Source organism: Athene noctua, chromosome 2, assembly GCF_965140245.1.
Source record: "Athene noctua chromosome 2, bAthNoc1.hap1.1, whole genome shotgun sequence".
NCBI classification, from domain to species: Eukaryota; Metazoa; Chordata; class Aves; order Strigiformes; family Strigidae; genus Athene; species Athene noctua.
In genome coordinates this window covers 161,035,561-161,052,693 of record NC_134038.1, presented here as the reverse complement: position 1 = coordinate 161,052,693, position 17,133 = coordinate 161,035,561, and the positions used below count along the sequence as shown (strand labels likewise).

General features: G+C 46.7%; 1 protein-coding gene across 5 annotated transcripts in view; it reads right to left on the bottom strand.

Moving 5' to 3' along the window:
* Nucleotides 1-1,889: 1,889 nt before the first annotated feature.
* The window catches only part of COA1 (cytochrome c oxidase assembly factor 1), a 55,808-nt gene continuing 40,564 nt past the window's right edge, over nucleotides 1,890-17,133 (bottom strand). For 3 of the 5 annotated variants that reach the window (XM_074900899.1, XM_074900900.1, XM_074900898.1), the window contains 4 exons: nucleotides 12,619-12,721; nucleotides 9,599-9,750; nucleotides 7,613-7,689; nucleotides 1,890-5,025 (listed from right to left, as the gene is read on the bottom strand). In XM_074900899.1, the coding sequence (XP_074757000.1) occupies nucleotides 4,929-5,025; nucleotides 7,613-7,689; nucleotides 9,599-9,750; nucleotides 12,619-12,712 (420 nt within the window). In that variant the 5' untranslated portion in view covers nucleotides 12,713-12,721 and the 3' untranslated portion in view covers nucleotides 1,890-4,928. Of the gene's footprint in view, nucleotides 5,026-7,612; nucleotides 7,690-9,598; nucleotides 9,751-12,618; nucleotides 12,722-12,811; nucleotides 12,885-12,991; nucleotides 13,013-17,133 lie in introns of those variants that run through there. The other 2 variants (XM_074900902.1, XM_074900901.1) reach the window with 2 other exon arrangements.

Genomic DNA, 17,133 nt, shown 5'->3' with positions numbered 1-17,133 from the left:
GAGATCTGTGCTCCCTGCAACTAACATCCCCTCTGAGGTGCACTGGGCCCAGAACTCTGTTATTTGTCTGATGTGACTTCCTGTGGGGAAATACAGAGCATCGACTACGTGCTGGGTGAGAGAACTATTTCCTCTTCTAACACTGCTTAATTTCATTAATTGTTCCCGTTATAAAACAGCTGACAACTGTATAGCTCTGTAAAAGTAAAATATTTTGGTTCCATAAAAATGCGACCTGGAAGCTTTATAAAAGGGGGAAAAAAATTAAGCCCATATGGGTGTGATAAAAATCTCTCTTAATTAAGAAAAGGTTAGGATTTGTCAAAGTGTAGCAGAACCTTAGTACCACAACAGTTACTGCAAAATTAGGAGAGGAAAAGGAATTTAAGGACTTGAAGGTATTATCTTTTTCCTGTAAACAGAGAGAAAATTGCACTGAGTCTTTGCTTGCTGGTGCAATCAGAATATACAGCTAAGCATGTGTACCCCATCTCTTCAGTTATTTGTCATCCCAGTGTACAGACTGAATTACACAGGTGCCTTTTAACTAATCCTCACAGGAAAATCTCCCAAGCTGTTGAGGTATTACCTTACTGACTGCCACCTTCCACGAGCACCCTCTGAGATGGAAGTTCCTGTCGTGGGCCTTGCCAAGCAAACCCTGTCTCTCAGAAGTTGTTGAGTAAAGGTTCTAAATCTTCTAGGAAAGCCAGTTAACAGGAACTGCTTTAAACTGGTCAAGAAATGACATGATTCTAGTATTTTTATAAACTTGGTGCGACATGAAGTGAACCAAAAGTGTTTAGCCAGGCATGATGTGTCTTCCAAAGTAGCACCAACAGTGTGACAGGTCTCCACTACTGCTGGTGGTGGAGGACTGCCTGGGCCATGCTGCAGGGAAATTTGTAGGAAACTTTGCAGAAAACATGCAGAAAAATTATTTTGCTTTGACGAGCAAACAAGGTGCAGGCAAATGGTGGCAAAGAACTAGATGTACCCTCATTTCTAAGTGGGAGGTGAAGCCAAATGACTAATGTTCTCCCTGCAAGGGCAAGACATCTGCCCAAAGTAGGAAGTGAACTGACAGGTCCACAAGTTGGACAAAACTGTATTGCTACATGGAGAAACATACTCAAAAGGGAAGGCATCAGTCCACTTAGCCTGTATGAAGCTAGTGATTTTAAAACATCTGGTTTTATATAGCCCCTGTGTGCTCATCGGGTCCGACTCAAATAGGTGCAAGCACTGCAACAGTCTGCTAAGCAGTATTTGTTGTTCCTCAGTTGTAAATTAAGTTCTTGCCCTGAACAGCCTGCTGCCTTGATAGTTTCCTTGAGGGTGATGACAGCCTGGCAGAAGCTATTAAAATCAAACTAGAGAGTAAGAAACAAACACGCAATCCAGCAAAGGTCACGAAGATGATGGTGGTTTTAACCACACCGACAACTGGAAAAGGAACTATGCAAATTTTCAAGCCAATTTAAAAGAAATTATTTAACATACTGAAAATTATTAAGACAATTAAAAGATTGCAGCACCTGTTAACGAGGCTGAGAGACCTGAGCTTGTCAGCCTGGAGAAGAGAAGGCTCGGGGAGGAATCTTAAAAGTGTGTGTAAATACCTGTGGTGGAAGAGTAAAGAGGATGGAGCCAGGTTCTTCTCAGTGGTGCCCAGTGGCAGGACAAGAGACAATGGGCACAAACCGAAACACAGGAAATTTGGTTTAAACATAAGAAAATACTTTTTTTACTGTGAGAATGGTTGAACACTGGTACATCTTGTCCAGAGGTTGTGGAGTCTCCATCCTTGGCGATCTTCAACACCTGACTGGACGCAGGCCCAGGCAATCTGCTCTAGCTGACCCTGCTGTGAGTAAGGCTGTTGGAGCAGATGATCTCCAGAGACTCCTCCTGATCTTAGCTGTTTTGTGATTAGAAAAGCATGGCTTTCTAAAGGAGTTTTAATGGAGGAGGGGGATAGGGTCTTTTATCAAAAGATTGATATTTTCTTGCGAAATTTTTTTCCACACTGGTGCTGAATGACATGCAACACAATTATCATTATAATGAATTAGTGCTTCAATGACCTAACAGAGTTAAATACAACCTAACCTGCTCCAGTGTTCCTCAGAAGGACTGCAAGGGGTGCCCAGGTGCCCTCTTGAAGTTATTTGTTTTTTCAGCAGCTGCTGGTGGTTCTGAGACCTTTGCTCTTCCCTTTTTCCTGGCATGTTCCAGCTCTGTTGGCTGCTCCTGCTGCACCTGTGTCCTCTCTAGAAGCAGCAGCTGTGGGCTGTGGTGTATTTAATGGGAGCCATGAGGCCAAAGCACCTTGATGTTGAACGCACCAGCCTGCTGCTTTTTTCTCCTTTTGAATATGTGCTTCTTAAAAGGCCTCACATAGGGAGAGGAAGTGGTTACTGAGGCTCTTCAAGGTCAAGTGGTAAGAAATTCTGTGTTTGCTATTAGGTAGTAAAATAAAAGCAGGGATTTAAATGTAACTTTTCTCTTTTTCTACTCTAATCTGCTGGCTTCCAGCTCCATGCATTGCTTGCTTTCACCTCCAGGTTTAGAGTTGATTTAGAGAAACCTCGGTATGGTATGATGATACTGTCCATCCTCACAGCTCTGATGAACCCACGGTTTGGTTAGGATGATCAGGAGTGCCTCAAGTTAAAGGGACGCTCTGCTAGGCCTCAGGGTGGGAAGTGAAAGATGCAACCTGTTCAGGAGCTCTGCTTCCTCAAGCAAGGTCATAAAATCTGCAGCGTTACTGGTAATGTTTGTGTGGGGATGCCTCCCTCAGGCCCGGGACACCCAGGGTTAGAGCCAGGCCAGGCGGTGGTATCGTGGTGCAGCAATTTGCGAGGCCAGAGCAGGGGCATCACCCATGCCAGCTCACGAGATGGAAGGGTGGTGAGTGAGCGCTGTGCCGTGGGCAGGGCTGGTTGTGGCCGGATTTCCTGGACATCTGTACGCCTTGTAGCTGCTGCAGGTCCCAGGGTTACGAAGCACCCAGCGGTGACAAAAGGCAGGTGTGTGGCAGCGTGCCAGATGCTCCTAGCACAGACACGGGGAGATTGCATGGGCTGGGGTTGCTCTCAACAACCACAGCTTCTTTGGAGATGGGTGATGAGTCAAAGCTGCAGCCAGGGAAGTGATAATTGATGGATGAAATGGTTGGTTTGTCTTTTCCTTGTCGACTGTTTGATTCCCCACCAAACTTCTTCAGTGATCAAAGGCCAGAGTTGCCCAAGCTCTAAGACACCAGGTGGCCAAGAGAGCTCCAAGTCTCCCAGGTGGTTTTCTTGCTAGGTGGGCTGCGGTAGTGAAAGCCTAATGTTTTTAAATCACACAGTTTGTATTTTGTTTTGTGAAACCAGATAGGAGTGATTTCAGTCTTAAATCTGGGAGTCTCTCCTTCATTCATCCTAATCCTTCCCCTGGCATGTTGGGCATTCTTAAAGGGTTGGATCAGGTCACGCAAGTGCTGTTCATCCTGGCAACTCTTCTTGAGTCTCACAGTAAAGCTCATGTGTATTGTTTCCTTGTGAAATAGTTTGTCCAAGACGCCTTTGATGTGGTCCTTTAGTATCTCCTTCTTTCTACTCTGGCATGTGCTCTTCAGACTTGTTCAAAAGCCACCTCAGCCAGTTTGCTGGGTCATTGTTGAGCAGGAAAATGCTCGCAAGCCTTTTAATGATCCTTTGCTCCAGCTCTCCCTTCTCTATCCAATACTCGTTCACTCTTGCAAACCTTTGGTGGATTTCTAGCACTCAAATTTGGATGTCGAGTTGGAGGCGGGACAGGGGGGGAAAGGAATTCAGTGGTATAAGCTCTGAGCCTTCCTTAGCTGCAGCTCCATTAAGCTGCTCTGTTACAGTAAATCCAAAATACTCTTCCTTGTGGACTTTCTTAATGGGTTGCATGGAACTTCAAGATATGAAGGCAGGACGGTTACTTGTGTCTCTTCACTGTCTCAGATGGTGCTTTAGGCTTTGCAATTGTTCAAATGTGCAGTTTGGGGCAGGGGGTAGAAACGGGGAGAGGTTTGGTGGTTTGGTTTTGTTTTGTTTTCCGGTTATTCCTGGTGACGGTCAATTCTCTACCTGGCTGACAGAATCAAGGCCCAGTCAAAATCCCTTGTAGTCAGAGTGAGCCATGGCAGTGTTTTACCCCTTCTGCACCTCCTGGGTGTTTTCCTCCCTACGTAAACACGTTCTCCTGACCTCATGCTGGGCAGTGCTGGTGTGAAGCAGAGGCTTCTGAGTAACCTGCACCATGAGCAGCACAAGCAGTGAACCTCTTCCTGGAATTCAGCTGGAGCCACTCTCTGTAACTTCTATGTCATGAGCTTTTTAATGATAACTGCGAGGGTGCAAATCTACCTGACATGTGACTCATTCATTAGGAGTGGAGGGGGCTGCTGCTGAGCTTCACCTTCACTGATCCATCCCTCCTGCTTTAGGTAACACCTTGTTGAGAAATGGGGAGGAAATCAAAGCAGCAAGGGGGTTGCTTTGAGAAGCTGACTTAGTCTTGCAGCCATGATGGAGCAGCCCAGCTGTCCTGATTGTGGTCTGCAATTGCAGAAAAGTTCAGTTTCCTGGCACTTTGTTTATTTATTTCAAATTCATAATACCAGCACACATGGGGCATAACGCATGACTTCTCTGGAACAGCAAGTCTTTTGCAAGATATTTATTTTAGGCTTTGGCTGAACACATGAATAAACCAGCAAAAGAAAGAAATTACAATTATGACAATGATGAGGTCAATCTTAGAGAGAAAATTGTCTTGAGAGCACCCACTTAAGTGAAATCGTGGCTTGTGACAACTGTGTAGGTTCACGGACACAGCAGGAGGCAATCGATTAATGGCTCCTTATGGCTCAATGGGAGGTGGAGAAGCAGCTGCCTTTGATTTTTTTAGCCTTCTTGCACACCAATGCTTTCCATCGGGGAGTGGTAAACAGGAATATTCTGACCATCCCGCAGTTTTAAGGTGACATCCTGAAGGCACCAGCTGACAGAAACCAAAACAGATTTTTTTAACTTATTTCAATCGCTTTTAATGTAGTAGTAAAGTCAGTGTAGAAACAGCTGGCATGGTGAAACAAATCATTCCACGCATTCACTGCTTTTAAAAATACTCTCAAGTGTTTTAAAACTTGGTTTGCGAGTGCCAGCTTCTGAAAGCTGTTTTCCCTAATAGTGTAGCACAGCCCAGATTTAAAAGTCCGGGATGCGTGTTCCTATTTGCTGCAACTCAAATAAAATCCTGCCAGCTATTTTTAGACAGGACATTCCTCCCCGGACTCAGTGCCTTTCTTCCTCTCCATCCTGCGGGTGCATTCCTTGCTCCACTCCTCTCCAGCCTTGGAGCCAGACCGTGTTGCTAAGGAATTATCCCGGCTTGGAGGAGTTTGAACACTGTGTGATCGCTCAACATGACGGCTGAAACCCTGACAGGGTACGATGGTGGTTACTCAGAGAAGGAAAACTGCCTTTACTGGAGGCTGAGGGGGGAGCCTTTTCCTTCCTCTAAGCTCTGCTCCAAACCCACTTCTGTGAGACTGACTACTCATCCGGCTTTTCCAGCTGGGAAGGGCTATTATTTTGGGGTACTAAGATAGAATTTTTTCAAAAGTTCCTGGGCTCGCCCAGCTCCGCTTTAGCTGGAGTACACACAATTAGGTAATTAGGCGGCCACACCTCTGTGCGACGGGTCCGTGGCAGGGCTCTTCCCTCACCAACCCTCCGCCTCCATCCGACCCGGGATGAGCAACTGCCTGGTTTATAACAGGGCTTGAAGGAGCAAGTGCTGGCTCCCCCCAGCCTGGCTTGGGGTCTCAGCCCTTCCTCCCGCTCGCTGCGGGGCAGGCAAGTGCCATTGTGCAGGACCGGTGCCTGGGTTGCCCTTGCCTCTGGCCTATCTCCCCAGCCCCGCACTGCCTGTGCTGGGGTGAACACCGCCTCCTCCATGTCCAAACCAGGTCACGTACACTAAATTTCCCTTTTTTCAGTTGCCTTCTTTTTTTTAATAACCACATAAATAAATAAAGCGCTATGGACAGACGGTGCCCTCGGCGTCAGGAGCGGTTCAGTGGCTCAGGAGCCTCAACTACACTTGCCACAGCGCTCACCTCCTGGCACCGTGTACATGGGTCTGGCTGCTCCCCGCACTCTGCAGAGCCCCACCAGGATGGCCAGCTTACAGGTTTGTCATTGCTATCAGGGATTTTGGGAGCCTCAGCCAGGCACAAGGACACCAAGTCCTGTCTAGCCCTGGGTGGAGCTTGCGCGGGGCCCCACACGTAGGTGGAGATGGTCGAGTCTGACAGATTTGTCTGCCACAAACCCTGTTACAGAAGATGGTTTTTTTCTTTTTTTCCTTCTTAAGCTTGCAGAAATGCATGGAGACCTCTATTTAAAGCAAAACTCCTAGAGATATGTATGCACTTCAATTACTGCCGTAGTTTAACACCTTGCAATCTTCAGTTATCCTCACAGTAACTTGGCGAAACAGGAGGGAACAGCTATTTCCCTCCATCTGTGAGGAAGGAATAAGGAGGAGTGAGGAGATGAGAGCCCTGGCCCCCAGGGAAGCGCAGGTGTGCAAGAAAGGTGGTTGGGGACCTCTGGGGGTATCTCTGGTCATTAGGGAGGAGGAGCCTCTCAAGTCCCAGTCTAGTGCCTTCCTCCCATCATTGTACACCTTACTTCCCATAGTTATTGTGGAAGAGAATTCCAGCAAGTTGTGCTCATCTCACTATGAAAAGAAAACATCACCATATGGCTGGTGGCAGTTGAGCAAAAATGCTGTAGCTTTGAGTTTCTAAACAGAGCTGACAGAAGTGCCTAGCAAACTCCAAGAACAAGTACATGTGGGGATGTTTTCATCTAATGAAATTTCCTCTTTTGCAATGGAAGATGGACTTTGAATTTGTGTAATAATTCTCTGCTTAGCTCTAGAAAACATTTACCCTTGACAAGAGAGGTTTTCAGGCTTCACTGCTACGAAAATGTAAAGTTGCTACTACACGATGTGGAGTCAGAGCATCTTCCTACTGTAATATAACTGTTATAGCACTTTTTTTTTTTTTTAACTATATAGACTGTGTTTGTTGGATAGCTTGAAAAAAATCCAGCATGATTTTTAGCTCACCTTGACAGGTTCTGATGTAATTTGTAAAATAATTCCCCTACTGCAATACGTAATACTAGACTGGAACTGAGACTGCTGTTCAACGGTCTTGCACCTTCTGGGAGAGGAGGGGTGGGAGGGGACAATACGTTACCTTGGCGCCCTATATTTGTATATATACTGAGCTATAGCTTGCAGAACACACTTCACACAAATTAATGGCTCATGTTGTTCTTCTTTTTGTACTCATAGGGATGAATTAATATATTTCTCAACTAATTTACATTTTTTGTCATAATGACAGTAATAACCTTTCACAAGACCTTCAGACAAGAATTTCCTCTTCCTTGGCGTGCATGATCTCAGCCACATGGATTACTAACACAAATATCCTGCTCCACTATCTTCTCCTACCACTTCTCTCCCTGCATTTATCTGCTTCTCCCAGCACCTCCCCAGTACGCACCATTGGCGGGCATGGTCCATCTCTGAGTTAATGTAGAGGTACCCCGCTGATTTTGTTCCGGATACCGGTAACTTTATCTGCAGATGTAAAAGTAAGTTAAAGATTCAGTGAAGCATGCTACTGAAATGGACATGTACTCCTTCTACAGTCAAAGATGCAACACCTCCCTTTTAACTTAAACTCTTTTTCCTTTTTTTAACATATTTCAGAGTTTCACTAAGCTTTTCTAACAGCTAAGGTGTGCGTGGCTATACAAATACGCCTGTTCTGCCATACATTAATCTCTCTCTGCTGAAAGAATGCAGTGTGTTACAGCTGCAACCCCCAGGGAAAACCACTGGCTCTCTGAAATATTTACGAGCAAACACCTCTCCTTACCAGAATGCATGGTGATCCAGAGGTGACCTGCACTGTGTCAGAGTTTCCCATAACCATAACAAGCCTGTAGGTTGAGATCCTCTACAGATCAGTCCATTAACATGCATCAAGGCAATGAGACATTCAAAGATTTTTGTCAGCATCACAAATTCTGCCACTCAGTTGTTTAACAAACAAAGCTGCAGCACTGACCACAGCTAATTGCACTTGGTATAAAGTTTGAATAAAAGAAATGTTTCAGGTTTAGTGTTTGCTGGTGGTATTGCCATCACAAAGGGAAAATACTAAGGGTTCTCCAACAGGCCTAGGAGCTGGGAATGTTGTGGAGTCAGTAAATTGATCTATGATATAATCATTAATGATTAACTAGTTTATTTTGTGAGAACATGAATTCTCAGGAGCATGAAAATGCGGAGAAGAAAGTTGGTGGTTTGTGTCTTGGGTGAGGTTGGCAGAAGGCAGGGTTTGACTTCACCCTGAGTCACCTGAGAGACCAGCATTCTTAAACAGTGACACAGGAACATATTGGTGGGACAGGTTCTCCTTTTCAATCAGCATAAGAGGTTGTGCATTTTCCCCACATTTGTGTTCTTGGATATGCTGCCTGGTAAAATCTCTAAAACCTGGGAAATGTTTTGACCCAGGGTGTCATGTGGGCGAAGCCTGGCTGGAGTGAGATAGAAAGTGGAATTTTTTGTGACTTGGTTGAAAGTTGATTTTGGGGGTTTTTTGTGTGTGTCCTGATGGCCCTTCACTGCACCATCTGTCCCATTCCTTACTGCCCTTGCTTGGTCCCCAGGACTCCCAACAACTCACTGGGAGGTACAAAATGATGCAAATGTGATGAGATCCCTCAATGTGTTGCCCGGAGAGGACTCTAGAGACATTTTGCATCACTAGCAAAACCAAGAAAGGGCGGCCAGCCCTGGATTAAGGGGTAAAAACACTGATGAAAAGTCCTTTTCAGGCAGCAGCCCGGAGTGGAAGCGGACTTGTGTTTGCAAAGCTTGCCTCGGCCCAGCCCTGGGCTGACGCAAGGCAGCCTTGTGCAATGCTTCAGCACCCGGCGCAGCATTCTCCAGCCACTACGTAACCCCAGCGCTCAGCCCCACGCTGGGCAGCCATCCTCCACGGCACAGACTTACAGGTGCTTTTAAAAACCACACCGTTTGTGCTGTACCACAGCAGAGCTCGGAAGTGGCTATAAAACTGTTCTGAACAAAGCTTTAAAAACTAGTATGGGATGTATCTGGGCAGGGGAGAGGGGCCAGCTGCTATTTTAAAGCTGGGTCTGATTTGTTTCTGAAAATGATTTTGTGGCTTACAGTAGCAGGAGGGGGATCCGCCGGCTTGGGAGGTCCCTCGGCCTTCTGCGATATGCCCATATAGTACCATGTGAAGGTGCTGCTCTTGCTGTTTCTAGTCCCTCATATTAGAGCGTAGATTTATGCTCTGGAAATGTGTCCCTATTTCAAATCAACTGGCGTCCCATCCTACCACCTTTCAGTGTCCCCAGGTGACTCATGACCTGCTGAAAATCCCCCGGCCAATCTTTTCTCACCCAAGGCCTTGGGAAGTCACCCTGTGACACCACCTCCCCAGCGTTACCTGTGCTCTTTCTGTGTCCACACGATTACTCCCATCCGTCAGTCGGATGTTGTGAACCTTGAGAGGGGGAGCACCCAGGGCTTCCAGGGCATCGGGATGGCTGTTCAGTTGTTCCAAAGCCTGCTGGTAATACTGGGTCCTGGCAAAACTTTCTAGGTGAGAGAAACAACGTAGTGAGGAGACTGTCCACTTAAAATCAAAACATAAGTAAAAAGAAAGAGACATTTGCTCCAGACTACCACATCCTCCCTGAAAACCAGTCCAAAACTATTGATTAGGAGAAATTTGGCTAAAGTAGGAAACACACTCTTACACCAGAGAAGCAGTGCTGTACTGTAATGTTATTCAGCTCATTTAAGTGAAGAGGGCTCTGAATATAGCCTGTTCCATACTGATATACAGCTCAGCTTATGGCTGTGCTCCCTGCTTTTCATACATTTGTACATAATCTAAAAGGAATAACAGAAAAAAAAAAAAAAGCGTAAGGTTGAATATCTGAAAATGTTCTGAATGTAATTCAATTATTTTTAAAGGAGGTATAGAAAATACTTTAAGAATGGATGCTATTTTACAAACATTGGTATGAGACGGGAAGAGCTGCTGTGAAACTCTTCCTGTGGTCTTGCTACAGCTTTTCAAGTGGCAGCCATGAAGCTGCAACTCTACGAACAGATGCATGAAAAGAGGGGCACAAAGAAGCACCTTTAGAGTTAATGGCCAAGCAGCAACAATAGGATGGTAGACTGGATGCTGCAGTGTTGGCACAGGGAGGACAATTGTAGTAAACTGCTATTTACTAGTGTCAGGTTACTACGTACAGCTGGGAAATGCTGTCCATTGGTGACTGCTGCACAGTGCAGAGCTGTGAGGCTGCAAAGGTGCTGACTCTCCTTATGGAGGCAGAGACTTGCTTATAAACAGTTTTAAGGTTTGCCCGCTGAGGTTTCTAGAGGTGCTTCACGCCAGCTTAACTCCACTCTCTTGACATCAAGAAGGGCAGAATTCAGCTAAGAGTGTGCATGTGTGAAAAGCCTACTCCGGCAACTTCGTTCTTCTCTTCCATAGAGTTTAAAACAAGGTGTAGGGTCTGTTTTCTGGTCTCCTGCCTGTCAGTATTACTCTTGGAGCATGAGTCAGAAGGATGCTGCCTTCTCTGCCTAGTTAGCGGCATACCCTGTGAGCAGGCAGCATCCAGTTGGCATAGAAACAGCTTTGCTAGGCTGGTCCTCCCCACCCCCCCTGGGCCATCCTAAGGAGCTCCAGCAAAAGGGGTTGCAGCACACCAGGCTTTAGTGCCTACGGATCGTGGCAAGCAGCCACCCAGACCATGTTAACAGTATGTTGTGCTCATCCTGCAGGTTGGAGGGGAAAGAGGTTCAAGTTTCCTGGTGCTCCTTCTCTGCTGTTCCTTGTTAGCATCTCTCATACTGGATGTAAAATGTCTGACTAATCTGTTTGTCCACGTGTTTTCAGTAGGAGAACTGAAAGCATGCTGGGGTTGGCTGGGGACACTGCTCTTCTGAGGAGGGTGTGGAGGTGAAGAGAGAGCAGAAATAGGATTACCTGAGTGTTTGAACAAACTTTCACAGAGACTGCACGTATGCAGACTTCCCTTCAGCCTGAATGAAGGGGAGGGAAGCATCCCTCTCCCCCTGCTCCCACCACCCACTATGGAAGCCACTTGCTACTCACAGGTCCCAGTATGGGCCAGTTCTGTGCACTGAGATAGCAGAAGGAACTGGGATAACCCTGGGCAAAGGCCAAAGGAGGAAGGGTCCCAGTTTGGCTCCCCTGTCTGCTGGAGGCTACAGAAGGACACACTCTGCAGCAGAAAGTGTCCTTTCAACAGCCTGGTTGGCTTGTCACCAAGTTATCAGACAGCTACTCGGTGGCCACTGATATTGCAACAGAGCAAAGTAGCCATCACATTGCTCCACTTGATTGCACAGCTAAGTGATGTGGGGAATAAGCCCTTTGACTTTCTGTATAGCACAAGGGGTGACTTTTTCCCCCCCAGAGATTTCTAGATAACAGTGCTGAAGCTGAAAATTAAAAAAATGTTAATGTCCTTGCTAAAGCCAGGTTCAATATTTTAAAGCGTTAAGAGGATCGTATATCTGTCATGTACTGCAGAGCTTGAGGGCATGAGCTGCCTAAAATTAAAGGCTGCTTCCCAGCCTTGTCTGATTTGTTATTAATACGTGTAAAATGAAGGGGAGGTTTCAGAGCTTATCTGAGGGCTTGAGGAACAGGCTTGGCTACAGTTTTCTGGCAGCATCCTCTGATATAAGGGTACTTGAAAAGCAGTATCACTTGATAGTACCAGCAAGGGAGGGGCATTGGGCCAAGAGGCCTATAGCACCCCCTGAGAGAGAGACAAAACCTATTTTTGGTTTGATGCTAAAGATCTAGAAACCATTTTAGAAAAAATAACTATCATTTGGACTCTCGGCCAAAGACATGTAGCAACTAGAGCTGTTTATAAACAGCAATGGCACCTGTCTAGCTTTTCTCTCCTTGTCCTGGTCTTGTCAATGCTGAGCGCTCTTATCTGCCCTTCATTCAGGAGAAACTAATGATGTCTTAGCACCTCACAGGCTTGTTGTGTTTAAGGGCCAGCACCACAGAGAGATTTACAGATAAAACCGCTAGACTTTAATACCTTCTCAGAGATGGTCCTTTTTTCCTGCCCAGTTGTAAAATCTCAGTAAGAAATGAAACCTGCATTACTGCCTAAGCTTTCGCTTCGCCCTCACCCTCAGGAAATGCCCCCAGAAACCAGACTTTCTCCTGACCACAGCAGCCTGCTCCCTATGCAATACCTGCCTCTGGCAATGTGTGCAGCAGCCCTGGGGCTGAACAAAGCAGAGCCCATGGAGGCAGAATCCAGAAAGGCTCAGCCACACTTCCCTTAACTTCATCCGCTTTTCACATCTTGCATGCTGCTATTTTCCCTGCTGTACAAAAGCAAATCAAAGGGGCAGAGGGGAAATAAGGTTGCTAACAGCACGGAGACTTACTTTGCATAAGATTATACATCATGATGCATCCCCCGCCGCTGAACAGTCCCATGAAAACAGCCATTTGCTGCAGTTTTCTTAGAGAAGCTGGCATTTTTCCTCCCTGAAAAGAAAAAGGGAAGACATTTGTTGTAGAAGAAGAAAAGCTAAAGGGTTGTTTCCCCCCCTCCTCCTCCTAAAATCCCTTTCCAACCAGGCCCGAATGAAAGCGCAGTGCACAGGCATCGGGCTCTTGCTCGCTGGGGCCCCACCGCGCGCCCAGAAGGAAGGGTGGTGAGAACAGAGCAAACTCGGGACCCAGCCGGGTTGAATGTGTTTATTCAACTTCTTTTAGCGATGCCACCACTTTGCTAATTGCCGAGAAGAAAATGACCTCCCCGGTGTGGCCAGGGGCCAGCACCACGGCACATTGTTGCGGGGGCTCCCAGCGCCTGTGCGCTCGCTCGCACACTGTGAGCATTCAGGCTCCGGGGGCTGGATTTCTCTCTCGAGTAAACTCCTCTAAAGTAAACACGCTCGCAGCAGGGCTGGATTTGGCCTGGAGTGGTAAGGGACAGAGCCAAGCCAGCGCTGTGCCAGCAAAGATAATGGAGCCAGGGTGTGTGTATTCTGTTGTGTTGGTTTTTTTCCCAAGCCGTGGATAAACAGGAAGGCTCTTGCAAGCTATTTTTCTTCCTTCCTGCACCCCCCAGCCCAAGCTTGCCCTTTTAATGAGTCACAGTTTTGGCATTTGAATGAATGACCCAGCAGAATAAGAAACACCTCTGAGAAAGTCAATCTACTAAATGCTTCCATGGTTTGGGTAAGAGGGGGACTGTGTGGCCTGAAGAGCCTGAGCTAATGCTCCTGCCCACAACAGGTTAGTAGGAGTCTAGCTGAGTCGTCAGTGGGAGAGTAGCACGTTGCTTCAGGCTGTGGCAGGATGGGACTTGACAGAGCATCCGAGTATCGGCTTATGCTCCTGCTTCTCTCACAGCTGGGATGGTAGGGAGAAATGGTTTGACAGCAATTAAAAAAAAATATAGCAAAAGGCTGCCCTTTTTGATGCAGGCACATAGATATCTGAATACTTGAGGAAGCTGTACGGAATTTTTAGTCCCAAAGGTTTCTCACCTCGATCCTTGTGCCATGATGGTATGACTTAAGTGTTACGCTCAGCGAGAGCTGGTTAATAAACCGAGGCCCAAAGCAGTTACAGAAATGTGACCTGGGCAAGGCTGTTTGAGTCCTGTTGTGAAAACCACCTCTAGCATCCCTCAGGTATGCGTTAGTCAGGTATTGCTCAGCTGACAGCCACAGTTTAGAGAGGGTGGAGAGGCAAATGTCAGGACTCCTTCCCCTTGTGGCCAGGTCAGGGTGACATGGGCAGACTCCCTCTGCTCACCACTCTGCTGACATGACCCTACGCCATCTCTTGCATCCTCTAGCCCAAGGGAAACGGTGAATGCAACCCAGGTACAACTTTCATCTACTGTAACACATGCTATCCCTTAGCTGAAGGCTTGTTAACTAGCTCCCTTGATTTTAAGAGCTCTTAAGTTTACTGTTTTATTTACTTCAAATTTATGGGTGACTAGTGATGGTAGCAACCCAGAGAAACACGTGGGTATTATGTCTATTTTATGCCCCAAAATCCCCAAATTGTGCCATTGGTACAGTCAGTCTTCTCTCACTCTTGATCTGTTTCTCTGATGAGTTTTCGTCTTCACTTCCCCTGGGGAACTTGAGCAGCATGAGATGTTGCAGCAGAGGAAGTAGAGAAATGGTGACAGTTGTTTCACAAGGACAGAGAGAGCTTTCTGCTCACCCACTCGTGTTTGCATCCTTCCTTAAATCACAATTTGTAACATTATTTCCCCCTCCCTCAAACTGTAAAATCTGATTAATAACTGAGTTTCCCATAAGATCCATTTGGCCAGGAGGAGGATCTGACACCAACACCACATAACGGGAGGGGGGGTGGGAATAAAAAGGTGGCAAATCTGAAGAGCAGATCAGATATAACAGGCTGTGACTCATGGCATTTGGTTTTGCCCCTTTCAAAGTTGCAACCAGGGTAACTGAATGCAAATATCTGGCGGTGGGGAGTGCTGCTGGCAGCTTGATGAGTAAAAGTGGGAAGATGAGTAGCTCTTGCACCAGCAAGGAGGTTTTGACCAAGGCTCAGGGGACCTGCCTAGCAAAGGGCGGAAAGTAGAGGCTCTGCAGCTCGCTGTCAGCGGGTTTGAGGTTTGTTAGGTCTCACGGTCTGCTCGCACCCAAACAAGAGGTATGGAAAGCGAGAAGCTTTGTGCAGCACATGCTCTCATCACCACCTCCACTCCCAGCAGGTCAGCGGCTACAATCACCCTGATGGTGCTGGGATGGGATGGTGCCATCTGGCAAGGGAGCTTGGCAGCTAAGAACTGGTGATCCCAGTAAGCACTGCTGCCCCGTGCAGCTCTCCCAGCTGCTCCTGATGTGCTGCCCCTGCCTGCAACAATCACCCCTTGCTGGTCCTGGTGAGGCAGGGATGTGGGGGGCTGAGGTGTGCCCAAGTTGTGCTGCCCGCCCTGGCTCTGCAAAAATCCTCGTTGCTATAACAGGGAGAACATCTCTGTTGCTTGTGTTTGGTCACAGCGGGAAGCCCGCAGGCTGGACCACCCCATCCCCAGTCTAGCCCTTGATGCTCTCCTCCCACTTGTTTCTCAGCTGTTTTCCCAAGCCAGTCCTATGACAGCACGTTGCGGGAAAAAGGTTCAGAGCTACACGTTTTAACAAGCCTCTCAAGACCTTGCAAACCTTCTCTTTGATCCCACAATTCCCTGTTAGCTTCCAAAAGCAAGGACACAGGTGTCCTCAGAGCCCAGAGCTGCTGCTCCCCTTCCCTGCCATCATGGTCTTTTGAAGCATGGATATCCTGATACTGCAGCCAAATCCTTGAGCATCCTTTGGCGTGCTGCTGACTTCTGAATGATGATACTGGAGATACTATGGTGTCAGCTTGTGGAATACCAAAATGTAGCAAGGAGCTGTTGTCTGCGAGGACTCATCGCTAGGATTTCTGCCCTCTGACCAAGTACGTTTGCTACTCCCATCTGCTGCTCTGCTGAAGTGCCATGGAGGTGGCTCGCTAGGGAAGGGAAGCAGAGGCATGCCAGAATTGTGCCTCCTATCCTAAATCCTGTTGAAAATTACTTAAAGCCTGCAAAGTGTAGAGGCTATTAAAGGGAAGCACCAAACCCCCTCAACATCATTTGCCACAAAGGCAGCAACTGTAAGACAATGCATTTAGGAGAATCTTAGAGAGGCAACCTGCAATTGCCTCCTAAGGAGGGAAGTTCAGGTTGTTATCTGCGATGGAGATCTCCCCTCAGAACCTGTTATACCACTAAAAAGTATGCAAGTCAACGGGTGGAAAAACAGATTTCTTCACAGCCAGTAATTTAAAAAAAGCACAATTTCTAAGCTACACTATTCTGCAAAAACATCTTTTCCCCCATGCTATTTGCAGTGGTAAGAAAGATTAAGTAGAGATTAGCACACACAAAAACATTGAGCCTACAGTTACCAAAAGAAGAGACATAAAATCATTATAAGTAGTGTTCTCTAAAAATAAATATTTAAGAGTAGAGCCTCCCAATAAGGGTGATGTTAATTTTGTGCCTTGAAAGTTGTAAGATACAGTGGAGAAGGTAGTATTTAGGCTTGACTTTGAAACTAAGCAGAACTCAGGCAGTTAACACCACGACTTAACAAATCCAGAGGTGGAAGACTCCCAGGGTCACATGTGAAATGGTGGGTTACTGTAACAGTAAAGTCTGGTTTTAATTAGACTTTGTTTTCTCCACAGAGGATCTTCTAAAAATAGGCTGGATTTAAGAGATTCTCCCTTTGATTCCAGCAAATTCAGATTTTCTGGTTTAGTCTCTGAAATTCATGTGGCAGAGGTTGGTCTCAGGCTCCTTCACCAAAGGCAGGTAGCAGTGAAGCAAGGACATTTTCACCCAGCCACAAACATTCGTTTTATTTGCCTCAGACCCGAGAGAGGAAGCTGGGGCTGCAGGTTCTTTGGGGAAGGCATTTCTTTCTCCTCCTCCTCTTTCTTCTCCTCCTCCTGGCACTACCAAGCTCCACCAGCACCTCCAGCTTCTGGGTGCTATCACAGACCAAACAGTAAACAATAATATTGCTCTAAAATCAGGGATAAACAACTTGATCCATGCAAACCTGGTGTGATCATTGCTGGCTATCTCAATTTGGGCCACTGCCTACCCATCTGGCCAAGATAATATATTGCCAGGCCACCAATGTAAGCAGCTGGGAGCCTTTAAACCACCTTGAACTACCGTAGTCCTGAGGTGTCGGCATGACACACTAGGTAAGTGTGCAAAAGGCTACTATTAAATTAAATTCAAACTTATTGATAGTCCTGAACATGGATCTGATCATCTAAATGCAAGGCTGGAAGTGTTGCCTAACCCTTCTGCAATGAAACTCTCCCTTAGGCTGGTGGGATTTGCATCAGCCCCAGGT